This window comes from Borostomias antarcticus (assembly GCF_949987555.1).
Source record: "Borostomias antarcticus genome assembly, chromosome: 6".
Classification (NCBI taxonomy): Eukaryota; Metazoa; Chordata; class Actinopteri; order Stomiiformes; family Stomiidae; genus Borostomias; species Borostomias antarcticus.
Window position 1 is genome coordinate 28,505,168 of NC_140239.1, and position 27,526 is coordinate 28,532,693.

The 27,526-nt window shown below is 43.4% G+C and overlaps 1 protein-coding gene across 2 annotated transcripts; it reads left to right on the plus strand.

Moving 5' to 3' along the window:
• The first annotated feature begins 162 nt into the window (after positions 1 to 162).
• ylpm1 (YLP motif containing 1) lies at positions 163 to 24,974 on the plus strand. Of its 2 annotated transcripts, XM_084439221.1 has the most exons (21): positions 163 to 871; positions 1,582 to 1,809; positions 6,232 to 6,423; positions 6,790 to 7,277; positions 7,386 to 10,187; positions 12,137 to 12,263; positions 13,353 to 13,500; positions 13,599 to 13,688; positions 13,817 to 13,991; positions 14,210 to 14,385; positions 14,664 to 14,818; positions 14,922 to 14,984; positions 15,331 to 15,450; positions 15,837 to 16,013; positions 16,765 to 16,848; positions 16,974 to 17,057; positions 17,315 to 17,389; positions 22,059 to 22,110; positions 23,565 to 23,692; positions 23,902 to 24,090; positions 24,515 to 24,974. In XM_084439221.1, exons 1-20 carry the CDS (start codon positions 383 to 385, stop codon positions 24,046 to 24,048), a joined length of 6,000 nt encoding a protein of 1,999 aa, XP_084295347.1. In that variant the 5' UTR covers positions 163 to 382; the 3' UTR covers positions 24,049 to 24,090; positions 24,515 to 24,974. The 2 variants fall into 2 exon arrangements, with proteins under 2 accessions (XP_084295347.1, XP_084295346.1); XM_084439220.1 differs by having other exon boundaries at positions 23,902 to 24,974.
• Positions 24,975 to 27,526: the final 2,552 nt, after the last annotated feature.

A 27,526-nucleotide genomic window follows, 5' to 3' on the forward strand; every position in this document is an offset into this window, starting at 1 on the left:
TCTAAACCATGCATGTATGAAACTATATCTAAACCACTTGATTAAAAACAAAACTGATCTGAGACCAGCGCAAGACTAAATGGGCGTTCCGGAAATGGCGTTTACATGACGCACACGCAAGCTTCCGTTTCCTCTTGCAAGCAGTGGCAGCAGATCGCAGCTTTTTCATAACTTGTTAGCTTGAAATGAGCGGATTACCGAAAAAAATCCATTATTTATTGATACACATAGCAGTCATATAATCATCATCGATTGTGGTCTCTACCGCACGACGAACGCATAGCTTGCTAATCCTTTCTAAAGGATCGGTTTTAGCGTGTGTTCTTTCAACATCGCCTTCTTTATGTGAGCATCAAGGCCTTCACGTTGCGAGCCTCCGAGCATGTATCCATCTTGGGGTAACTATGGTGGCTCCCAGCCACCTGCACAGAATTTCGGTGGTCCAAGAGACCAGCAGGTTAGGGGCCCGTCTCCTCAAGGAGCCGGATTTGGAGGAGGAGGATACGAGGCCCCCGCAGCCACGTCGCTTTTCTCCAGCCTGCGGGAGCAGCATCTCCAACAAATGCAGCAACTGCAGCAGCTTCATCAGAAGCAGCTTCAATCGGTTTTGCACCACAACACTGACGCTGGTGGTTATGGCGGTGGTGCTACGGCCGGGTACCCGGACCAATGGCAAAATGAAGGATCTGGATACGGTGACATGGGGGGCTCCTATTATCAGGACGAATCCCCATCAATGCGAGGCCCACCCGGTCCTCATCAAAATCCGCCACAGCCTCCGCCGCCACAGCCCAACGAGGCTCAGCCTCCTCCGCCCGAGCCGACAACACCGGCGACTCCACAGAATAACGGGGCTCCCGCATCTAAAGAGGTAAACAAGAACGAATTGATTCCCCCCAAAGGGCAGGCCAACTCCTCCACGTCGGAAACGCACGGTTTTTCGTCTATGTCTTTGCAGGTAACATCGTGCTTTCATGTGGTGATCGCCTGTGATGACGCCCATGTTGAAAGGCCTCTCGTATTGTTTAAGCGATGCATTATTTACAGGTCACATGAATATGATCTGGCTGGCTAATGACTGTCACATTTGTCTTACTGACAACACAATTGTTGGCAGCAGTCATAGATCCACATGCATAGGTTGGTATACGGGAACAAAAGGTCGTTCCTCACGGAATAATGTGCAGCTACTAACGCAATAATACAACTTTGTCACGAAACATCATACCACACGGGGGGGGAACTACTACGAATGCGGTCTGTTATGGTGCGACTGCTGGCGTTTAGTGCTAATGAACGGTTTGTAGGCCATAAACGCCCGTATGTAAACATGATGAACAGAAAAACTAGCACCGTTTAGCGGGAGCTGGAGGGGCCGCTGCCTCTCAGTGCGTGCCGCCATCTTGAGAAAGATGTGTTCTGCGTGAAACGAACCCAAAGAAGACATAGGCCTACTGAAAATAGCATTGACTTAAAATTCCCATATTTATTTATTCATTGTCAACCCTCCCCTCCCCTCCCCCACCCCCCCATTGTTGTGAGTGGAGTGTGTCTGACTGCCATGTGAATATTCCATCCCAGGAACAGCAGCAGTACTGGTACAAACAGCACCTGGCAAATTTGCAGAGGCTGAAAAATGAGAAGGCCCAACAGAATCAGAACCAGGGGGACAATCAGCCACCACATCTTAAAAGCCAGGCATCAGGACCTGCCCCTCCACCTCCATCAGAACCTCCAAAAAATGCTCCTCCACCACCTCTACCTAAAGAGAAAGAGGAGCCCCCACCTCTACCTCCACCAGAGGAGACGGTAAGGAAAAAAAAAAAGATTCCCATTCATGTTTAGCACTGATGCACAACATCTGTATTCTCCTCATTATTGCCAGTAGGGCTGTGCGATATGGACAAAATCATCTATCATGATATGCGTAATTTCATATCTCAATAATGATACATATCACAATATAGTGTACTGCCTCTCATGGTTCTCCTGTACGTGGTAGAAGAGGTTGTGTTGGGGTCGGACGTGGTAACCGACCTGCGGCATATGTAGCCTTTTGTACACAGAGATTCAGTTATATCACCGTATTGTAGCCTTGCCCGTTACTCGGTGTTCATTACTCCGAGTAATGAACGAATGATGAAAGTAATTATTTTCATCAAGTCATTACTTTCCCACAGCTTCACTGTTGTTTCACACCCCCACCGTCGTTTTACCCATTCAGTTAATTTGCGCATATTATTCAGCACCCTCTCATCTAATATACAAAAAACAACTCATATTGGTAAAATAGACTAAGCATGTTATCAATACTTTGGTCTGAGTAATCACCGTACTATGAAACAAGGGTCTGCAGGGCTCAACGCTAAGGTTTTTTTTCACTTGCCCGGTCGGGCAAGTGGGTCAGAAATCTACTGGCTCAAAGTCATTTTTTTAGTGGCCCGAACTCATATTTCGCATTCACCTCCATGTTGGCATGTTGTCTGACTCTGTGAGAATCTTGATTGGTGGAATGGCACATTCAAATCAAATCAGGCAAAAAAAAACTTTTTATGTTCAAAGTAAACTACGCTGTGTATACGTCTTTTTTTCTTTTTGAAAACACGCTGAGCATTGAAAAAAGTCGGGCCAGTGAGTTATATGTTTACATGCTCGACGTAGCTGTTTACTGGCCCCGGGCCATCGGGCAACCGTTATTGTTGAGCCCTGGTCTGTGTCTGCCTGTGCACACAGCAGTAGTCACAGGCAGCAGAGCAGTTTCTGTGAGTGGAGAGCCAGGCGAGCACTGTCAGCCTACTCTGTTTACAATGTGAGGGGAGAGGGGGATTGTTTGTCAGGGGTGCAGACTTGTCACCTTTAGGTGAAAATAGCCCTTTTTCATCCAAAATAGGTCATTTGTTTAATTTGTGTATATGGGTTTGCATGGTTGTCACATTTTTCACCTGTGATTGGTTTGCACCTGTTAATTAAACTAGAATGGCTTTATTGGTTGTTCTTTTAAATGTATGAATGAATGAATGTATGTATAATGTCACTTTTAAAGTGATGTTAGCTACCCTACGTTAGCTCCTTCAGCTAGCTAGCGTCGGCTAGAAATGTCATGTAAAGGTTATCCAGCACACTGCTCTGTGACAGAGATGGTTATCTAGCCAACGCTGGCTGAAAATACGTTTCACTTGCCACTACTAACCTGACGTCTGATTTCCAAGGTGCTTATCACACAAGTGCTTGGTCCAGTTTGTTTGGTCCAGTTTGTTTGGTTCCTGTTTTGACCTGAAGCGTCTTATAGCACATTCCACAGATGGGCTTGTTGTTGTCAACTTTGCCATCTTCGCAGGGCTGTAAACCAAAATAATCCCATATCTTATTACGGCTGTTTTATTTTTCTTGGCAAATGATCAACCGGTGGGAGTATGGCATCACTGCTGGGACAAAAAGGGAATGTCAATTGCGTTACTTGCTGTATTTTGTATACTTCCAGCGCAGTTTCAAAGTGCATTTTGTGCTTTCGATAGATTCAAAGCCAAAAAATACTATATTGAGAGATTAGCGGGATTTTGATATCGCAATGCCATCGAAGTTTCTATGTATTGTGCAACCCTACTGGGGATGCAATTCTTCCGGACCTGATGGGCGAATATTTCTCCTACTAGTGTACCACTATTTCATGTTCTGAATTGAATCGACCCATTATTCTCTATAACATTTAGTTTGTAGCATTCAAGTTTGTACTTGGGTCAGTGACATGGTGTGAACCAAGTGAAACTGGGTTCTCGTGAGTCCTCGAGTAGGTAGCGAGTTGTTGGTTAAACTCACCCTTCCAGTATAAATACTGTCCACCCGCGCCAATGAAGAGCTAGATTTTCCTTGGCGCAGCTGGATAAAAAAGTGTCTGTCACGTGGGAGACCACGGTTCGGTTCCCACCCAGGGCATGCCGAATCGTATGGGTTACACTGGTGCCGTGACCCGGATGCCCTGTGGATGTGGAGTGAGTTTAGGGGGGTGAGTGTAACCGAGTGAAACTTGGTTCTCCTGAGTCCTCGAGTAGGTAGCGAGTTGTTGGTTAAACTCATCCCCTCCAGTATAAATACCGTCCATCCGCGCCAATGAAGAGCTAGATTTCATTGGCGCAGCTGGTTAAAACGGTGTCTGTCACGTGGGAGACCCGGGTTCGATTCCCACCCAGGGCATGACGAAATGCATGGGTTACAATGGCATGCATATTTTTTTGTGTCTGTGTACATTATTTGCATTTTAAATTAATTTAATCAATTCAAGTTATGTATGACTATACTATAAAACCTGTTTAGTTTGAATGTATTTTCAGTACATTCAATATTTTTTTTGTTTTGGCATCTCAAACCCCCAAAATGTCAGGTGGCGTAACAGAGCAAATGAACAGACTAAGAACACTTAAAATGACATTTTAATGATAATAAATTAAATATAAAATACTATGACATGATTTTATGTTTGAAACCTTTCAAATAAACACAATTCACAAATATCAATTGTTTTATAGTTGTTAAAATAATTGAAAGACTTTTGTCCAGCAATTTGTTTTCAAAATGTCAGGGTGGCACAACCATACTTTACTTTTACTTTATTTGGTTTAAAATTACAGGGACAGTGCACATTAATTGACATTTCTGTAAATGTGCCAGTGTTAGCCAGTGTGGCTAGTTTTCAACGGCAGTCCCTGGGCAGATGTTCTTGCAAAAAAGAATGGGGAATATAAAAAAAAATACAACAAACATTCAGTGTACAAGGCAACAAGACAATACATGGTGGACAGTTCCATACAACAATACGACATTCTAGACAGCAGGACCATACATAGTAGACAACAACACAAACAATACAACAATCGTCAATAAGAACCGAACCACATAAACATGGGACTTTTATTTTGAAGTGAAGGGGTAATAACAGTAAACAGGATCAAATCAAATTTGTTGTATAGCACATTTCATACACAGAGGCTACACAATACGCTTTACAGAGAGCAATGGGTGAGGATATTGCATCATGAAGAGGACCCCAACAGGTTAATGGCTGAACGAAAAGGTTGGTAGATCTCTCTCAGATATTGATAAAATAGCCACTTGCAACTCTTAGGTGGGCTGGTGCACTTTTCATGTCAGGTGGTACAACCAGTGTTAAACTAGGAAAATGTTATTTTATCATAAAACACTTTATTCTATTTATATGTATTTGTATGATCTTGCTAGCAAAGGCAAACACTAATACAGGTGTCCAAGTAGAAGCCTGTTTAATAAAGGTGGAGCAAAATAATCCCCCATTCCGCATCGGTGCCGTTTCTACAAAACGGTGAGGCGGAAGGGAAATATCTATTATTAGACATTTTTCTATCGTCCCACCATATACATTAAAGTGTCATATCGCTCAGCCCTAATTGCCAGGGTGTCAACTCTCACACATCTGGTACGGATAGATCACAGTCTGATCACCAGATACTTACAAAGACCAATAAAAGTTGAAAATTGCTGAACGTTAACAAAACTGGAGACACCCATCATTTTTAGAGACACCTTCGGTGCTAGAAAAACAGCCGCTGCTGTAATGGTGACTAAAATGGTGCTCAGAGAGCACAGACCTCTATCCATGAATTGTTGTGCTGACGTTATCAGGTAAGCGTAAAGTTTCTCGTTTATAGGCTTTACTCACAGGTGTGTGAATTGGCCTGGATATGAAGTGTCCATAGCTAAAAAATAATCTCGCCAGCGTTAGTTTTAAAGAGAAGACGGGAGCCCTCTCCTCTCCACCTCTCTGCTCTCCTCTCGCAGCAGCCGCGGTCACAGTAGCCGCGGCGTAATACCACTGCTAGGTGCATATAGGGGAAACACTGCATCTGGTTGAGATTAGCTTTGTTATAACCACAGTACAAGCTGCCAGATCCATTTTAACATCCGTGATGTGTTGCAAGCCAACACAGCTTATTATATTTGTGTCTCACATGAATGGTCTATTAACATATCTTCTTGATAAGTTGTACTATAGGCTATGATCATTATTAGCCTGTTATTGGTTATGGTTCAACAGAATCGTACCGAAGCGACGGGGCAAAAATTGCTGTGACGAGAATCGGGAGGAGTCATTGGATTTTTTGTGCTGCACACAATTCAGGCTAACCATAATTCATAGTCCTGACCTGGATCTCAAAAAGATGCATTTCATCAACTCTACCCGGCGTATCCTGTCACCTGCAGCCCGAAGTCACCCCTCAGGACCCGGAGGAAGCGGCCCGTCTGCAGCAGCTCCAGGCCGCGGCGGCCCAGTGGCAGCAGGTGCAGCAGCAGAGGGCGGGCATCCAGTACCAGGCCCTCATGGAGCAGCATGAGCAGCTGCAGCAGATCCTCCAGCAGTACCAGCAGTTGATACAGCAGCCGTCACATCTACAGGTAGTAGCAGCAGTCTTTCTGGTGAATTTTGACTGGTTCTCTGCGTCAGTGTAGGTACAGTTGCTGACTGCACTCAAACATGTTTTCTAGGCTTGCGCTTAGCTACAGTAAGCCATTTTTTAATCAGACTTATGTTTGCTTTTATCAGATCAGTAAATTCATTGAAGTTCCTTTATGATCGTCTGCCCCTACATTTAACATTTTGCATATTTTAATCACATAATTTTAACACATTTTAATGTTTTTTTTCATTAAATTACTCAATTGAAATATACTGCATCTATGCTTGATCTCCTTATCAATGGTAACATCCTGTTTAAGAGACTAACGTCCTCCCTTTCACACCTCTACCCTACCCTGTTCCAGACGATGCCCATGGACATGCAGCTGAGGCACTACGAGATGCAGCAGCAGCAGTTCACCCCTGTTTTCCAGGACTGGGGCCGCACCTTCCATCTGTGGCATGAGCAGTTCAAGTCCTACCCCCACAAAGACCAGCTGCAAGACTACGAGCTCCAGTGGAAGCAGTGGCAGGAGCAAATGACCTCCACCCATGCCCACTTGCAAGAGCGGGTGAGCAGCCTCCGAGCCATGGTGCAACATGTGCATATGCAACATGGGATGAGCCCTACCATGCCGAGTATGGAGCCCACAGATGCTTCTGGACTTGGACCTCAAGGTCCACGACCCACTGGTGGACCTCCTGGCCCAGGGCCACATTCAGAGTCTTACAGTTACAGTTCCGGACCACCTGTTAGAGGAGCAGGGCCGGCTGGACCGGCTGGAAGAGGAGACAGGCCACCTGGGCCTGCCCCAGGTCAACCACTGCGCTACAGCGGTCCTAGAGGCCCAAGGTAATTGATGACATTGCGGCTTGGGGCATTGCTCTTCAGTGCATGGCAGTGTGTAACAATTTGAATGTCAACATAGTTTATGTACTCATATAACTTATTTTCTTCCAGGTTCGATGGTCCTCGAGGAAATGCACCAAGGTTTGAGTCGCAGCCCCAACAGCAATTCGACGGACCCCCCAGATTTGATCAACACCAGCTCTTCGATCAACCTCCAAGAGGGAATCAGCCTCAATTCGGGCAACAGGACAGATTTGAACAACCCCCAAGACAGGGCCCTCCTTCATTTGAACGTCCCCCTGGACCCCAGCAACGACCCCCCGGACCCCAGCAACCACCTCCTGGACCCCAGCAACGACCCCCCGGTCCCCAGCAACGACCTCCTGGACCCCAGCAACAACCCCCCGGGCCCCAGCAACGACCCCCCGGGCCCCAACAACAACCCCCTGGACCCCAGCCACGATTCACCGGACCCCAGTTACGACCCCCAGGACCCCAGCAACGACCCCCCGGGCCCCAACAACAACCCCCCGGACCCCAGCCACGATTCCCCGGACCCCAGCAACGACCCCCTGGGCCCCAACAACCACCCCCCGGATCCCAGCCACGATTCACCGGACCCCAGCAACGACCCCCTGGGCCCCAACAACCACCCCCCGGATCCCAGCCACGATTCACCGGACCCCAGCAACGACCCCCCGGGCCCCAACAACGACCCCCCGGACCCCAGCCACGATTCACCGGACCCCAGTTACGACCCCCCGGACCGCAGTTACGACCCCCCGGACCCCAACCACGACTCCCCGGACCCCAACCACGAACCCCCGGACCCCAACAACGACCACCTGGACCCCAGCAGCAACGAGTACAGCAAGGCCCCCAGCCTAAACCAGAACCTGCTTGTAAACCAGAAACTGCTTCTAAACCTCAAGCACCCAAAGCAGGCACACCAGCAGCCTCAAAACCTGCTGAGCAACAGCAGCCTGCACTACGGAATGAAGCAGAGCAGGAAGACTACACCATGGACACACTGGATGGCTTTTTTGTGCAAAGCAACCCCATTCCTCAGACAACCACCACAAAACCGGAGCCCAAAAAACCCGAAGCAGAAGCAGAGAGTAAGGACTCCATTAAAAATGAGAAGGTGACTCCTCCTGTTGTATCTCCAAGTAACAGCAGTCTCAAACCAAGTGGGCCAGCAAAAAATAATAATATCAACAATAACAGCGGACCACAAGGGCCAAAGCCTCAGGGGCCTCAGGGGCTTCCAGGGCCAAAGCCTCCGGGGCCTCAAGGACCACCAAGACAAGACCCGCCCAATCAGACAATGCCCCCGCCAAGTATGGCACGCGGTAGGGGACGTGGCTTGCCGCCACCGCCGCTACCATCTGTCAGAGGACAGGGACGAGGACGTGGGCAGAGGGGACGTGGGGGGATGCCCGGCGGCCATGAGGTGAATCCCAATTGTATCCCAGTTGGAGGCGGAGAAGAGGCAGAACAGATGTCATATGATTACAGGCAGCCACAAGAGGATATGAGGCCACGTGTGGAGGAGGAAGACTACCAATGGCAGGATCCCTCATTGGAGGAGCCTGGAGGTGTGGAGCCTGAGGAGGAACCTGTTGATGTAGAGCCCGAGCAAGAGATGTGGGTACCAGAGGAGCACCACTACCCTTCAGAAGAATACTATGAAGAGCCTGTGAGGGGACACCCGATGGGCCGAGGGGACATGCACTGGGAGGAGCCAGAGTCACAGGAATACTGGGAAGAGGGCCGGGGGGATCCATATTGGATGGAAAGGAGGCCTCCTGTGCGAGGCATGAGACCTCCGTTCCCCCCTGGTCGGGGACGACCTCCTCGCGGCCGTCCCGGCTTCATGCATCAGGGTATGAGGCGCCCCCCTCCTCCGCCTCATGGAATGGACCATGATCCTCTAGGGCCCCCTATGGGTCACGATGGACCGGACATGGATCCCCACGGGCCGCCCATGCATCACGGGCACGACCCGCGAGTGCCATCCATGCATCACGACATGATGGAGAGAGATATGAGGCGTCCCCCGCCGCCACGTGATATGGAAATGAGAAGCCGCATGGGACCCCCTTTGTACCACGAAGACATCGAGAGAGAGCCTGGCTGGCCTCAGCCGCCCCACCCTAGAGGTCCTCCTCCACCACCTCACGAAATGCTGGAGAGGGGCCTTATGAGAAGGCGCCCCATGGGTCATCATCCAATGGGACGAGGTATGGGCAGAGGCATGAGGCGCCCGCCTCCCCCCCCTGAGGCGCTGGATGAGGAGTACAACGAGGGCTACGGCGATGAATTCGGCCCAGTCGATGACGGGTACGGACGGCCGCCACCTCGTGAGTATCATCCCCACGAGTACGAACGCGAGGAATATTACGAGCCCCGCGGTGAATGGGACAGAGAGCGTCCGGAGAGAGACTACCCACCTTACCCTCCCCGCGGGCCGCCGCCGCCGGAGCATTTCAGGGAGGACAAGTGGCCTGAGGAAAGAGAGCGACCGCCGTACATGTACGACGACGACGGCGAGCGGGGAAGGGGCGAGCGAGGAAGAGGAGAGCTCCGAATACGCGAGTACCCAGAAGATCCACCATACAGACGTGAGGAGACGACGTACCCGACCCCTCCCGAATGGGAGAGACCTCCAAGGCCACCCCCATCAGACAGAGGGTATCCACCAGACTTTGAGGATCGCAGACCCCATTTTGAAGATCACAGATCCGAGCCTCAAGATTTTCCACAGCCAGCACCACCTCCAGCTATTCCACTCGGTATAGTTCCAGAAAGCCCAGTAGAACCAGCTCCTCAAGGAGCCGCTGGTGTAGTTGCTCTTTCTCAACGGCAGCATGATATCATCCTGAAAGCAGCACAAGAGCTCAAGCAGATAAGGTAATTATAATTTTCATCAACATTTCTTCGGTTGTGTACAGACATTTCAAGTCCTGATCTGTGAAACGGTGCCATGCCGCTCCAGTTTTGTGTACTTTGTGAACGCTGCTTTGAGAATAAGTGTTGTTGCTGTTGCACTAACACCATCTCCCAGATGTGCATAACTCTCATTTTTCACGGTTGACTAATTATTGGTTACTGTGAACAAATAATTAGAGATGGGTACTGTTAAGATTTTAACAAATACCAAATTCTATTTGTTCTCAACCCCTAGGTGGTAGCATTACATACTGTTTATCTACCGGTGACTAGCTGAGCAATGCGCCAGTCATTCCCTGGTGCAACTTTTACCTCCTGTAACGTGTAGATTGTGAGCTTGCTAGATTGTTTAGCTTGCTAGCTGAGTATTTGTTCATGATTTAATCATGTGTGGGTTTATTTTATCATGGCTTGTGACTGCTAGTTTAGGTTTCACTTTCACATTCTGACAAGTAGGTTTCATTTTTGCATTCTGGCTACATTCATAAACTCTTGAAAACCACTTCCAGTTCGGTTTTATAAAAATCTATTTTGTACCCTTTTGGAACCTTCCAAATTAGCTAAGCTAGCTATCCGTCAAACTGTAGCTAGCTACGCTAATGTTATTGGTATTTGTCTCATAGAAAACACTTAGCTTGGCTATTTACTGAAGCCCAGCTGGATATTTGTCAGGTTCTAACTAAACATAAAACATTAAATTCGGAAATTGGTGTTCGGTAGATGATTACTCTGTTGTAACAATGTTTCTTGGCAATACATTTTATACTGTTGGAAAGCCTGTTTATTTCCCATGGTGCCCCACTTGTAAGGTGCATGCCTTTGTGGGATGAGTATTTGGGTTGTGCCCATAAAAAATGTGACAAATATGCTCTGCCAATACCAAACAGATTATTCTGCTGTTGCCATTACAGGATTAGATTTTACTTAGTTAGTCGTAGTTCAGAACTTTGGACATAGCCTCATTTATGATTTACCCATAATGTTGCTGATTGATGGAGAACATTTTCAGCTGATTCCATGCTGTCTCTCATTCAGGCGTTAGTGGCATGCTAATGCTCACGCAGTTGAACCGAAATGGTTAGTAAAATCAAAATAAAACATTACATTACATTACATTACATTACAGTCATTTAGCAGACGCTTTTATCCAAAGCGACTAACAATAATTGCATTTAACGTAGGAAGAGCCAATGTACTACTACTTGCCAGAACTCACAAGTGCATCTTCTTATAAACACTCCAAGCAAGTAAGAATCGTCACATAAACTAAACTCCTCATCAAAGTCAGACATATCCCTTTCGAACATGGCCATTGCAACTTATTGTGTTGATAATAAGATTATAGTCCGCTCTTCTGTTCCTTGTTATTGTTTAGACAATGGTGCCGGCTAGTTACGTATCGCTCCGCCTCCCTATTTACAGAGAGAGCCATTTAGGTCCGAACAAACGATTGGGTTCAATGATAGTTGGACTTCAGAAATGACTGAGCTGGGAAAGACAACTTTCTCTTATTGTTCGCTGACAACTTCCCTGCCCCCCAGTACTGCATCTCCTCCAGTAGGAGGTGCTGGTGCCACTCGAGTTAAAGACCCTGGTGACATGTGTTTTTAAAAAGGATTGCTTCCAGGACAATGCCTCTTTGTAGGGATGATGATCGATGATGTTTGGAAGGAATGATGATGTTTGTGGTGTTTTGTTGTCAGCAATTTTGTATACCGTTTGCTGCCTTTCTTGGCAAGACCCCCTTTGTAAAGAGGTTGTATCTCAATGGGGTTTTTTCCTGGTTAAATAAAGAAAATAGCCTGTAACTAATTCTTAATGAAAGGTTAAATTGTTGATCTATATTGTTTCTGTCGATTTTGACATGCACCAAGTAATTTAGTGTTATTTGTTCTCTCTTTTGCAATCAGAGAAAGGCAGGAAGTTAAGAAGACCTGTGAAGGAGAGGTTCAACATGTGACCTCTGACCCCATGTCTGAGCTACCCCCAGGTCTCCTGGGATTGGAGATCCCCGAGGAAGTGAGGAATGCCTTAAAGGTAAACGATACGATTGCGGGTTATTAAAAGGGAAAGGTGTTAATTAATGATGTGTGATTATGATTTATTTTCTGTGTTTGTTGATCATTATTGGTTGTGGGTGTTACCGGTGTTACTCGGTGTTGGGTCACACACCGTGTATTCACCGAGGCATTACTTTAACACCGCCCACCATCGTTTTACCTATTTAGTTAATTTTCGCGTATCGGTGCCCACTTATCAAACTCAAACAAGTGTCTGATCTGCCCCTCTGCATGCACACGCAGCACAGAGGGGAGTCTAGAGGACTCAGATTTCACTTTCAATTCATGTGAAGAGAGTAGGGAGAGGGGAGGGGGAGGTTATTGCTATAGCCTCTCGTGGCTAGCTAGCCTAGCTCACGTTCAGCTAACCTAGCCACCTGATGGCTGTTCAGCTAACTTAACCTAGTGGCTGTTGCCATTAGCTAGCTAGCTGGCTAGTTTATTCTAGCAGCCTATTCTCTCGCCTATTCTAGCAGCGTTCCGTTCATCACTGATTTGTGGAGGCAATTTGGTGTTGTATACCTCCACAGCTTGCCAATGCGCGATCAGAGTAAAGTAAGAATAAGATGAACATTACACTTGGCCCTGTGCTGCTTTATAATCAGAATTTGTTTATTGCCATGTGGGTTTTGAACATACTAGGAATCTGCTTGGGGCATGGTGTATATTCCTAGCAGGCTATGCTGAAAAACTGCATGGCAACAAACAAATTCTAATTATAAAGAAGCACAGGACAGAGTGTAACGTTTATATCTTAGCGCTACCTTACTCTGATCGCGCATTTGCAGGCAAGCCATGGAGGCATACAACACCAAATTCAAAAAGGTTACACAACAGTGCTGTTCAATGTAGCCTAAGGCGAGCGTCTAACGCCAAATATGAAAGTAAGCGCTCTCTTATTGTAGGCTAGACTGTACCGTTAACACCGGTGTTGTCATGAATTTATAAGTCGTGAGAAAGAAATCCACACTGTGACATTCCTATTGATTATCCACTTATTTTTTGGGGGGGGAGTGATGACAATGAAAGAATGAATGAATGACAATGAAAACGTTTTCTCTTCAAGGCTACTATGGCTGGATCTGGGCAGACACCTGCCAGTGAATCATTGGCATGGGATGCTAATCCCTCAAATACAGGTTACCTGTCATCTGCTCTTCCCATTCCCAAACCACCTGTCATTCCCAAAACAGTGGATTATGGCCATGGACATGGTAGGAAACACAATACTAGAATTATGTTGACTTCACAAATACACACAAAGCAAAGTGATAGAATACCGGATGTGACTTAAACGGGTTCATATTTTCAGAACCAGGTACAACTGTGGAACGGATGTCTTACGGCGAGAGGATTGTGTTGAGACCTGACCCAGTTCCTTCAGAAAGAACTTATGAAAAAGGTTTGTTTCTTCAGAGGCCAGGATGCTTACAGAGATTGAGCAAACAGAGTAAAGCAGGGCCTTTTGTTTTAGTAAGACAGTCACTTTATCTTCAATATTGTCATCTGTTTGTTTTTTAATCTTTCTAGAACCTCTAGGCATGAGAGAACCCTACAACAGAGATCCATATTACGAACGGCGGATGGACCCCTACATGGAGCGACGGGAGTACAGCAGAGAAAGGGAGATCTACAGAGATAAGCCCCCTGTGGATTATGAAAGAGAACGATACGAGAGGGAGCGGTATCCCCCCAGAGATGAAAGGTATTACTAGTCAGCTCAGTGGTTTTAAGAAACCCACTATTGCTGCTGTCTGGAAGCACTTAGCCCCACTGTAACACTTGTTTGTTTTTGCTTCAAGCAAACAGTCCATGGTTGTTGAAGAAAGGTAGTATATCACATTGTACTATGTGATTAGTCCAGCTGGTTGTAACTGTGTGAACGGAGCTTAGGTGCCATCAACTCCCTCTTCATTTGCCTAGGCCCCCTCCAGGACCCCCTTCACGCCCAGGGTATAGGGACCGTGAGAGGGACATGCGCGACAGAGAAGGCCGTAGCAGTCGAGATCGAGAAGAGGCATACGGAAGGTCCGGATACGATAGACCCCCATATGAGCGCAGCGGACCTGAGCGCTATGACCACGGTTCTTCACCTTACGGTAAGTGAGGTGTTACCTATTTTATTTCATTACTAAAGCTGCTACTCCTGCTCTCTTGATAAGACGGCAGGGAGAAAAGTTCATAGTGTATGTTCACTTTTACACCCTCCATTTGCTGGAATTAAAATCCAACAAATAAATTGGATTATATTATTTGTATATTATTTCTTTGTTACATTTTGAAAAATAAATGTCACAAACAAATAAAGTAAGGTGGTACCTTCTACAATATGTAAGCCCACATCGCAGTGAGTGATGGTGGCTGTGCGCTCTCCCAGGTGACAGGAGGAGTTATCCAGATGAGCGAGGTTCGGGCCCCACGCCATCACTACCAGCTCCACAACCTCCTCCCCAGCGGGTCGAGAAGAAACCAGAGATCAAGAACGTGGACGACATCCTCAAACCACCCGGCAGAGCTTCTCGTCCTGATAGGGTGCACATGACCGCCGCCTCGTAATTGCTTAACACGCACATCGTCTACACATTTCTGCTACTTTGCCTAGTATTATAACCTCTGCGTGTTTGTTGTTCCGCAGATTGTCATCATAATGAGGGGGCTTCCAGGAAGTGGAAAAACCCATGTTGCGAAGCTCATTCGGGTAAGTTTAATGGTGGTTGGTGTTGCCTGACTTCTACTTGCCGGACATCACTGAACACAGGGAATTCATGTTCTAGTCAGACTAGTGACGAACACCGGCTTTATCAATTAAGTAGATACATCAATTTGCTCTAACGTGTGAAATGCATCACTACATTCGAAAAATGTAAAGGTTTAAAGGTGAACTGAGAAAAATGTATCGGTTCTGCAGAGCCAGTCTTACAGTATTTCAAACAAGGTTTTAGCTGCCCTGCACTGTATCGCACATCTGAATATTCATCCTTTGAAGACCCCACCCACGCATGTAAAATGTCCCTCTGAGATTCAATGTTGTTTTCATTGTTAAGGACAAGGAGGTAGAGTGTGGAGGTGCCCCTCCACGAGTGCTGGGCTTAGATGACTACTTCATGACGGAGGTAGAGAAGATGGAGAAAGATCCAGATACAGGCAAGCATGTCAAGAACAAGGTCAGTCCTTTTTGCTTCTCGAGTTGTTCCATATTTTCATATAGCAGGTTTTTGAGAGGTGTTTTAGATGTAAAACATTCTTATTGATGGTCTGATTTGCTGCTCGAGATTGGTGCACATGCCTTTTACATTCACCTAAATGATACATCAACGTTAGTGATGGGCTGTATGAATAGGGATGGGCTGATCAGTCGGCCTGCAATTTTGGGTGATTCTAGAGCTGATTTTGTTGGGATGCTGCATCTCTCACTCTCCCCAAAAAGCAGATTGACCCATCCCTTTTTATTCAGAGATGAGTCTAAAACTGTACTGAAATTAGAGTTTGCCCCAAGGTGATGTTGACACTAACGACCCTGCGCAAGTTCAACACCACTTCATGTTTACAGGTGCTTGAGTACGAGTTTGAGCCTGAGATGGAGGACACTTACCGGAGCAGCATGCTTAAAACCTTTAAGAAAACACTGGATGATGGCTTTTTCCCCTTCATTATTATCGACACTATTAATGATAAGGTGAAACACTTTGATCAGTTCTGGAGTGCAGCCAAAACCAAAGGTTTTGAGGTGAGTCATGTTAACTGTGTTGAGTATATCACTTCTTAATGCCCAATTCTTAAAGGGGAAGATCAGAATTTTGGACATAGAGCCTTATATACGACCATAATGTTGTTGATTAATCAGCTGATTCCATGCTGTCTCTCGTTCGGGCATTAGCGGCATACTAGTGCAATCAAACCGAAATGGCTATCATTCAAAGAAGACTCACTTATAAACACTCCAGCCAAGTCAGATATATCCCTTTCGAACGTGACCATTGCAACTTGTTGTGTTGATAGTAAGAGAATAGTCTACTCTTCTGTTCCTTGTTGTAGAAAATGGTGCCGGCTAGTTACATATCGCTCCGTCTCTCGATTTACAGAGAGCCATATAGGTCTGAACAAACAAATGAGTTCAACGGTAGTTGGACTTGAAATAAAAACGATGGTATGAAAGCTCAAATGAGCCCGCGACAGACTGTCCTCTTATTTGATTTTGGTTTGAGTTTATTTGGTTTTCTTTGAATGCTAGCTGTTTCTACTGCATTGTGCTAGCATTAGCATTTCGCTAATGCCAGTACGAGAGACAGCATGGAATCAGCTGAAAATATTCTCCATTAATCAGCAACATTATGGGTAAGTCGTAAATGAGGCTCTATGTCAAAAATTCTGAACTACCCCTTTACAAACCTAAATTGAGAAAATTCTCTAATTTAAATATTTCTTTATTCATACATGCTTTTTAAGTTAACTAGCGGTAAATTGTTTCCCTCCCGTAGGTGTATGTGGCTGAAATCACGACAGACAATCAGACTTGCGCAAAGAGAAATGTCCATGCACGGACACTGAAGGATATAAGCAAGGTGTGTTATGTCCTTCAGATTCCACTCTACTTCTGCTGAGGTCACAATTATATATATATATATTTTTAAAACACTTTACGTATAGAGATTCACCCCATTTTATTTCTTAATTCAATGCAATACAGATGTCCAGTAACTGGGAGTCCTCGCCAAGGCATATGGTGCGTCTGGACGTCCGGTCCCTGCTTCAGGATGCTGCCATTGAAGAGGTATGATGCTTTGAAGACTTACATTGGTTTATACTGGGTCTGTTGCCATTTCCCTTCACATGAGTTGAGTAGGAGAAAATAACTTACAAAAAGATGAACAATTACAACCTAAACTCTGTATCAATATCATCCAAGTGTCGGGCAACCATTAAGAAGTAATGCATACAGTAAAACAAGTTCCAATGTATCCTCATACCTACATTTAATATGCCGTGAGTTGACATGTCAGTAAAATCTAATTTGATTTTATGTTTAAGGTCGAAATGGAAGACTTCAATCCTGACGATGAACCCAAGGAGATGAAGAAAGAGGAAGAGGAGGAAGGCGATCTGGTAGGACATGTTGCATGCTCATGTGCTGTTACTGTGTAATTGTCAAAACCATTATTACTCATTTGTGCTCATGTGTACCACAAACAATTCATTTTAGATGCCCACAATTAGTGTCTGTATTAGGAACCCAGATAGCAAGCGGATGTGTAATGATTCTGGGCCATATATGGGCCGGAACTAAGCCACAAGGGCCAGATCTGGCCTGTATATGGCCCAGATTCGCTTGCTATCTTGGAACAAATCAAATGCGAGACATTGTGCCTGTGAAAGGTATGTTTTGGCAAGGTGATTCAGATTTGTATTCATAACCTTTTGATAGCCTGACGTGCCAGATGGTTTGCTTCGCTTAACCATCCATAACCATCTGGGAACTCTCCATTGCAAACTGTTTGGAAAAGAGCAGGCCCTTTCAAAAATACTTGGCAGGTGATTGGATGAACCATCTGTCTATCACCGTCTATCACGCACCAACTTCAGCCGCTCCTTGCTGTCTTCACACCTAAACCTGACCAGCATAGCTGTTTGTGTTTTAAATTCTTCAGAACCAACACTGATAAGCGAGATCGTTTTCAGATCTGGCACAAACGGATCTCTATGGAGAGTATCCAGACTGATTTGCGAGAGCAACAGAATGTGAGCTCCCTAAATCAGGATCAGGATGGGCTAACCCTTTGATGTATTCACCACAAAAAATCTCTCTAAAGAAAAATACATTAAAAACTGTTTGGATTGACCTCAAGTATTACACAGGATTATACCACATCTTAGACATTATCGTTAACCTGACTTGTTGACAAATTATATGAGAATTAAGGCTAGTTGAGCATTAAGTCTATAGTGGCATAATAACCAAAGTGAATAGTATCATACAGTATATTAAAGTTTTAGGCTTTCCTCCCTAAATGGTAAGTATATTTTTTGAAGTTATAGATCTAATTGTAGGAGTTGAAATCGCAGAAAATAAATCCACACCCTTGCCCCTTGTGGTCAAGTAGATAAACAGATTTAAGTTTAATTTTTAAGCAGAACCATGAAAATGGGCAAACTCACCTTTTTTTTTTTAACCAGACAAGTCAGTGAAGAACAAATTCTTATTTGAAATGACAGTCTGGTGACTAACTTTTACCTCAACTTTAACTACGCTGGCATCTCTCAGAACTTTCTGTATACTAATTTCAAGTCTCTACTCAAAATTGAGCAATTAACAAGCTCATCTACTGGATTACTACCAGTAAAATATATATATATTTAAGAGCTGTTTTGTGACTTTACCTCATGTGTACTCAATAACTTTGAATACTGGTGCGTGACCTATTCGTCTCATTTTGAATGGATCAGTAAGTATGGGCTGAACAAAATATAATGAACCCAAGAGCATCTAAGGTCTGTACAACCCAATAATGTGGTGCAAAATTGAAATGGCATTGTACAATAGCACCATGTGTGAACATTTGAAAAGATTATATCCCAAAGCCCATCAGGAGGGTAGAGCACAATATTTTTTATGTTAGCTGGCTAGCTGGCTGGCTGGCTAGCTAGCTAGCAGTTTGTTTGAATCCTTTAGCCTGATATATAATGGTCAGATCATAGATAAATTGCTGTTGTTTCTACAAAGAATGGTTTCTGAAATTGGGAATGGCTCTCTTCAAGTGTGTCTGAACCATCAACAAATTTGCCTTTTGCTTGTTGAAAAAATATTAAAATTGATTGAGTGATTTTTGGGGTGTTAGTGAGTGGCGACCTCTTGTGGGGAACACAAAAATTGAAAAGGCATTGACTGGTGTAATGACTCATTTAAGCTATAATTTGTCATCTATACACAGAGCAACAAGAAAGACAAGGAAATGTTTATCTATTCAAGTGACTTTTCCCCACAATAATAAGTTTTCGATATCTGTATTTAGTTTTTCGTTTTGTTTCATCTCTAAAGCCTTGTACTCACCTTGGCTTACGTTGTGTAACTTATGACAGTGAAGTGCACTTTTATTCTTAACACAACAATATTATTAACTAAAACCACTCTGAGCATGCAATGATAGCATTTACGCAACCCTGCATCACACAATTCCATGTCCCTATCATGAAAGTTAAATCTGTATGAAATCATGCTGGGGTCATTATGTCAGTAAAATAACTGTGTCCATACCACACATTTGTATCCAATCCATTCCGTTTTTCGTGCACACATTCCCGCATCCCTGGGACCTAGCGTCCGGCAAGGAATAGTTTCTATTGGTTAGTAGGACTGCTGCGACCAATCATCTTTCCCTCGCCCGCTATGCTCCGCCCCCCAACAATTTCAGCCAATCAGTAGTGGTCAATCCTACTGACCACTAGAACCTATTCCCTGCCAGATGCTAGTTCCCAGAAATTGTGTGGTAGCCGGGCTTCATTTACGGTGATGTTACAGTTTTCTGATCGCACCTTGTAAATATGTAATGGAATTTAAATGCAGTGATCATGCCGATGTCAAACTAGTTCTGGATAAATAGACAAAACACTCCCTGATTCCTGCTTGAAGAATAATGGCAAACTGTTGCAGTAGTCAAACAAAAATCACTGTAGTAGTGTTTATTTAGTTTGAATTTCAGTAATGTAGACCCAGGACATTGCTTTGATTTAATAATAATTATAATAGCAATAACAAAAATAATCATTTTATTTATAAGGCACTTTTCATTGTGAAACAATGGTTCCATTTACATGTAGTTGATGAATATATGAGCAACCATTTGACCCACCGACTCATCCAATGAAAACATTGTAGTTACCAATTTGTAGTTTGAAATTTCATCTCATTTTGCTTAATAATCAAAACTTAAATTACATATTTCTTTTGTGTATATCTGTCAATTATTGAATATTAGGTAAGTATGTTTCTTGGGGTTAATCACTGATGTTTTGCAAGCAAATCTGTAAGTATTCGATGACCTGTCAGTGAACTGCAGATTCACTTCAGAAATATAGATATACAATGCCAAAGCATTTTATATGTGAGGTCAGTCAGTTCAAAGGTTCACTGAATTGCTGAGCAATTTTAAGAAATGTAATATTTCACAAGGCATTAGTAGTCCATTCAAATATTGTCTAGGGAAGCAGCCCAATGCCCCGCAGCGTTTCAGTGTCAGGCAGCTGCAAACCGAACAGCGAAGGGTCAAAAATAATAACGTTTAATGCTGTTTATAATATAGCCAAGGGAGAGCTACATTTTACTAAGTGAAAAGGTTAGGCGCACCAGTGCATCCAATGAAAAAGTTAATCTGGAGCCCCGATCAGATATTTTCCTTAGTCCAAGTTGTAGGATTTCAAGCACTGAAATATCTATATTGCTATGATAAAATGAGGAATCAGTGAAAAGAGCTCTGGTGATACGGTATCCTTGTAGACATCTGTTTGAATCTGCTACAGCAATTTCTAAAATCTTTTGTCAACCCAGGAAAAAAAAATCTGTTTAAGGCCGGATTCATAGTCGATGCAAACTTTATAAGCGCAAGCAACGCAAGCTTCGCAAGGCCACACAAGATCTTGTTGCATCCTTGCGTGCGTCATGCCTAAATTTGTCACTTGACGCAAGCAATAGTGCAATTCCTTGTGTTTCCACAAAACACAGAACGCAAGCTATCGAGTCATGTTGGAGCTTGCGTTCACAACGTAGCTTGCGTTGTTTGCGTCGACTATGAATCAGGCCTAAAGCTGAGGGTGCCTCCTCCCATAGAGGCCTGGACACGCCTGGTTCAAACTGTGGGCTCATGGGAGATGCATTCAGCAACACGGGTGTTCTTCTACAGCCTTATTTGGGAGTGTGGGCGTACCCAACTGACTCAAGTAGACTGAATTTACCCTTGCAGCCAGCAGGTGGAGCTTAAGTTGCAAATTGGGATGTTTTGGGGGTTTGGTTTCGGTACAGCGGAAATGCCAACAGTTAGCTACTGTAGTAATGTGTTTTTTTGGGAGAATGAGCCTGATGACTGCACAATCAGGAATACCAACATGTGGTCTATTCTAGCGGTCTAGTTAAAAAAAAGATAATTGTTTGCTAGCTTCTGTAGCTATACTAGCTATTACTGTTCTCCTCTGTCTGCCTTCATGGCTCTAAAAATGATGAGGTGTTCAAAAGTTCTAACAAACTAAACAACACACAGGAATGTGACATAATCTGGAAAACGGGGCCAGAGACATTGTTTGGGGAGTTATTACCCTCCTCTCAGTCCCAGTTGGCATGCTGCACATGCTCAGTCCTACTGTAGCACTGTGCCTGCAGGCACTGCTGGGAGGTTGACTAGCTCGTTATTTGATCTCTGGCGTTTCTCGCCCTACTTGTTTGGGAATCATGTCACATTGAGGAGTCTGGCTATAAAACTTATTATACATATGTTATTATATATATGTTTATTTTGTGTTTTTTTTAACTCAACATTGTTAACGGCTATTTTAGCATATGACAGATTTACATAATTGTTCATGGTACAAAGCCCTAGTGTTGCCTTCCCTCTCTCAACTGAAATGACGTGAAATGTTTGCATGCCAAACTCTTAATATTCATAATGTCTCTTCCATTTTCTCTCTTATCACCAAACCCTCTGTCCTTCTCTTTCTAACCTCTCCTTCCCGCCCCCTTTCCCAATGCCACTCAGAGGTCTAACCGTTGCAGTCTCTCTGTATAATTTAGGGTTACCTTCCAAAAAGCAAATGGGAGATGGACACTTCTGAGGCGAAACTAGGTATGTATTCCGGATGCTGGTACAGGTTCTACACCTGATATTCATGACTTTGATTGTACCTGATATTCATGTCTGAGCTCTTCTGTGAAAACCAAATCTTTGTAGACTGCTGTTTGGCTCTGCTACAGCAGTTATAATTATATTATTATTATAGGATAATTTACAAGCAAACAAACAAAAAAACTTAGTGGGGTGGGTACACCTGTTTCTACAAGCGTGGCTGCAAGCATACACTGACTGAATTGAACTTGGCTGACAGAATTGTCCCTCGTTGCTAGCTTTCAGCGAGCTCATAACAGAACACAGAAGTTACATACTGCAGCTTATTATTTTTCTTTAATGCAACAGTGATCAGGTCTTAAACCCTTTTGGTTGAAGCTCAATTAACTTGACAAAATTTCCAGGCTATTGTAGACTAAGTGATGCCCAACTGTAAGGTTTCAAAAGGAATATAGCTTGACGATAAGTCATGAGTAAAGTAGGCATGGCCGGTTACCAGTTTCACGGTATACCTCGGTGTGAAAAAAATCACGGTTCAAAAATCACTAACATTCCGTTCCGAATGTAATCTCTGATTGTATGCGTTCCATAATTTCAAAGCCGAAATGTCGGGTGCACAGTAACATTACCAATCCACAAAAACATGGTGCAGCGGTGAGTTTGTGTACAACCCCTCACTTGTCAGCTAACGTGAGGGATAATCCATTACGAGGTGGGCTGACAGGCTAAATAAAACGATAACATTAACAGCGTGAGCCTAGCCTCACACAAACAAAATCAATCTTCTTGCCAGGGATTTCAAAATAAAGGTCACGCAAAAATTTACTTTTTGTGATTTGACTGTGAAAACATTCCAGTGGACATATCCTCTCAATGTCACCACTCCAAAGTAAATCCAGGAAAGGTGAAACATGCTCACATTTCTGCATCATAAACTCTGAAAGTGAGCAAATGTGTAGAAAGTGAGCATGTCTTCAAAAAAACAAGCTAGGCTGATTTGAGCTACAAGGCTCTCTTAAGAGACTGCATTCATCTTAATTTGTAGTGTTTTTACTACTGTACAGTGTTTACTAATGTTCCAAATGTTTATATATTTGATTTAAAAATGAAATACATTTGGTTCAATGGCAAAATATTACTGATTTTGCCCAGAGATACCGTGAAACCGTGGTATTTTTGCCTAAGGTTATCATACCGTCAAAATCTCAATACCGGCCTATGCCTAGAGTCAAGTCAAGATAAGTAAGTGCATTTAAAATTTTCATTAGAATGTCGATTGACTGCTGATCCTCAGACCAGATTATCTGTTGATTTAAAAGAGGGGCATATAATTGGCAAAACCAGAACAGAAGTAGGCCATTCATACAAATGGGGAAAAGCATCTCAACATTGCCATGTTTATCATGTTGGTGGTTTCTAGTGGTGACCTGGACAGCACTTTTCTCCCCGTACAGACAAGCTGGACGGGCTGGGTAGTGGCGGGAAAAGGAGGCGGGACAGCGATGGCATGGCAGACATGGAGGACTACCTTCAGCTGCCGGATGACTACGCCACCCGAATGTCAGAGCCAGGAAAGAAAAGGGTAAAAGGGTTTTCTAAAACCATGAACTGTGATCCTTTGCCCGAATCCCCCCCCAAAAAAGTCAAGAAAGAGTGAAGGAAAGTGCGTAGTTTAATCGGGATAGTTTAATATGCATATGTGTCGAGTCTTATCTTCATAAAAGTATTGCTCCCCGTCCGTTTCCTGCTCATGAGACAAAGCCTTGGTCGTTTCCCCATCCTGCTCTCTAGGTGCGCTGGGCTGATCTTGAGGAGCAAAAAGATGCGGACCGAAAGCGCGCTATCGGCTTTGTGGTGGGTCAAACTGACTGGGAGAAGATAACGGACGAGAGTGGCCAGCTGGCCCAGAGAGCTCTCAATCGGACAAAATATTTCTAAGAAGAGAATATCACCCACTTACCTAATTTTCATTAAATACAGGTATGAATATTTTCTATGCTACATTTTCCATGTTACCTGATATTTATACAAGCAACAGCCTTTCATCCTTCAGATTCATGTGATCTAGTACTACAAGGTAATACAAACTAGACAAAAATAGGTTTAATGGAAATGTCACTATAATAATTAATAAATAATTAATGTTACTATACATTATAAATACTAAATAATTATAGAATACTTTAATTATAGTATGAATACTATAATTCTCACAACTGCAGTGGCTGTTGTCCTTGTGATTTGTCATATTTCTTTTTCCAAATCCATGAGAACTTGGTCCAGTAAAGTTCAGTGTTAGAGTAATTTAGAATATATTGTACTACATATAATGCACTTACACCATCCTTAATCCTACATGCCAAGTGTTGTGGCATGCTTTTCAATCACTTCTCTTTCTTTAAAGGTGCCCAGACTGTGAAAATACTGAACTTGTCTCCTGTGGTGAAGAATGTCAAGATTATGCTACTATGGCTTATGATATATATAGTTGTTGTTTTTAGTGTCAAATTCAGTGTAGTGTTAAATACTGATAACTTGAGTCTAGGGTAGCTTAAACCATTCTTGGTATTAATTTGAATATTTTAGTTTATTTTTTCCTCATCTCTTGCTTGATGGTATACTCATGCAGTTTAGCTTCTCGTTTTATATCTTACAAGTTGTATGCATACCTGTTAGCGCCGTTGCTTATTTCAAGACCCACAAACCAATAAAGGTTTCACAAAAATACCCCTGGAGTGGCTCACCTGAGTTGTCCTGTAGGCTACACCACAAATAGTCTTCTATGAAGCTTCATATGGGCACAATTCAATGACAACACAAGTCACAGAATTTAAATTGGATTAATCAGAGAATTATTTTATCGGACAACATCGTACATTGGTCAGAATCTTTGAAACAAGTTAACTGTTTACAACAAGAAAACAGTTCACAAGTTTCCATGGCAACATACGTACAGCAACGTACTATATTCTGATTTGTCAATACCATTTACTGTATATAGTAGGCTGGCCTTGGTTGTAAAACATTTGCAATTCCTGAAGTGTAAAATTAACTGGATTATAGTAAAGATATACACACTCTAAACTTGTTTATATCAAATGGCATGCTCTTATTCCATTCTTGTTTAAATATTGACAAAGAGAATGGCCCACAAGCCAATTAACAATGAGCAAAAATGGAGAATAACCACGAAAAGAAAGACATTAATGGACCACATGCAGTAAAGAATCATTATGATACATTATTGAAGATTATTCAGTTATTTCCCATCTCTTTGTCTACAATTGTCTGTGATGGTGAACAATTGTACCCCGCTGTATAGCTTTCTCAACTACGGCTTAAAGGGAACTTATGTTTTTTTTTTTTACTCACTATCCCAGATTGTTTCTCAAAGCTTACAGTGACAGCTGTTACCCCACATTTTTGATTTCTTTGGATTCTATATCAGGAAAAGCATACGTAATAATCCAGTTGAGTTTTGGTGTTCAAAATGTGTTACAGCAGTATTTTCAAATGAATGGGACCCTATGGGCGCCGAAAGGTAACGCAAAACGACTAAAGTATAAAAATAGCCATTGATGGCATTAGAGACGCAATGATCGATTGCCAGGTGACCGGAATCTAGCGTTTTTCGGCCACTATCGGTGACCGGCCGCTCAGTCTCATATCCGATTCTTTGCCGGTCAAATTTAAACACATGCGCTGCACGATGGTTAATGTCGCACAGACAGATGGTAGCCACACACATGTCGTTGGTGTGGAACTTCATCATGGCTGAAGAAGACACGAAGCTTGCAATTTTTAATACCTGTAGTCCAAAATAAGCTGTGGAGGAACAACCTTGAAAACATTCAGGAACAACAGCCTTGCTAGTTTGTTACCTAGAGTACCTATACATACAGACAAGCAATGTTAACATTAGCTAAACCTAGTCACTTCTGTAGGCTAATAACTGAAACTTTGTTTTTTACAAGTTAGCTTGCATTATTGAAGATGGCTAGCTATATAATGATAGATAGAAAGATGGATAACGTTAGCACAGACGGGACAAACAGACTTGGCATGTTTTACAAATATTTATAAACACACAATTCCCATCAGTGCTAGCTAAACTAGCAGCTAGTTGCCAACTTAACCCGTTAGCAGCTAAGGAAGCTTGTAGCTGTATTATGTGTGAATGTTAGTCAGGTTAGCTAGATAACGTTAGCTGCAAACTAGTGGGATAACACTGACAGCTGAGTAGCTAGCAATGGCTGGTTATTAGCTATGTCAAACGTTATCTGGCATACAGGAGATGTAGCTACAATCTCATTGCAAGACCAGTAACTATGAAATCAAATACTGACTGTTGATTAAGACTAAGGCCTGATTCATACGCTATGCTAATGCAGGCTCTAAGCGAGCTCTTGCGTGAAGTTAAAATTGTATCCACGACACGCAAGAACGTGTTACCTTGCATAGCCTTACATAGCTTGCGCTAGCGTAGCTTGCGTAGAGTATGAATGGGCCTTAAAACCAAGTTGTTTTATTATTAACATGAACATAAAAATGAATTTCAATTTTCCATTAAAGAAAAGTTCAAAAAATGTGTATGCTGTCAGTTATTGTTCTTAGAAAGAAACAAAATTGGAATCAGACAAAATTGGGATCTGCAATTCAGACCTAAAAAATCTGAAATTGGCATCGGCCAAATAAATTGCCATCAGTGCATCTCTACTAAATAAACAGCAGAAATCCCCTTTAAGGATCCTTTTTTGTTTCAATCAAATAACTTCTGCATATTTATCTGGGAGATATGTGACAATGTAATACAGACAGGTTACTTGTGACCTGCCAATGTGAGATTCTTGCTCCCAGTAATACCAGTATGACTATTTGCCTCAATATTCTCAAATTAATGACTAAATTAGAACAACTGGTTTTGACTCTGTGAGGGGGATTCTCCTATGGCTGTGAGTGACAAATTATACCAGTGATTCTAAACCTTTGCAAATGTTCCTAAACCAGAGAGGTATGGTTACTCCTCCTTGCATGTTATCACTCATAAAAATATAATTTGAAAACTGACCATATGTTTGGTCAACTTACGTCATCTGATCAGCAATCTGCCAGGCCAGAAGACAAAGCCAGGAATCATGTTTGAAACCCAGCTGCGTTGAAGACCATGTTTAATTTACCATTGCGTCACAAAGCTTTGTGTCTGAGATGGATGACTGAATACCAATACAAAGACAAGGTAAGTATGCAGCTTTAAAATGAAACTGACTGGAATCGCAGTGGACTGGCTTGAGGCCTAGCAGAAGATCTGAAGAGCTGTTTTTACAGAGGCCCCTTGCATGGTTGCTCTGACTATATGCTGTACCTTTGATCTTAGACATATTTGTATACTGTACCACGATTTTCTGGAGTAAATCAT

What these genes read in the sequence shown, in the direction of transcription:
- ylpm1 (XM_084439220.1), top strand. Translation starts at nt 383, where the DNA reads ATGTATCCATCTTGGGGTAACTATGGTGGCTCCCAGCCACCTGCACAG. An exon ending in AAGTGAGGAATGCCTTAAAG is followed by an intron (nt 12,264 to 13,352) that starts GTAAACGATACG and finishes TTTCTCTTCAAG; the next exon opens with GCTACTATGGCTGGATCTGG. An exon ending in GGATTATGGCCATGGACATG is followed by an intron (nt 13,501 to 13,598) that starts GTAGGAAACACA and finishes TCATATTTTCAG; the next exon opens with AACCAGGTACAACTGTGGAA.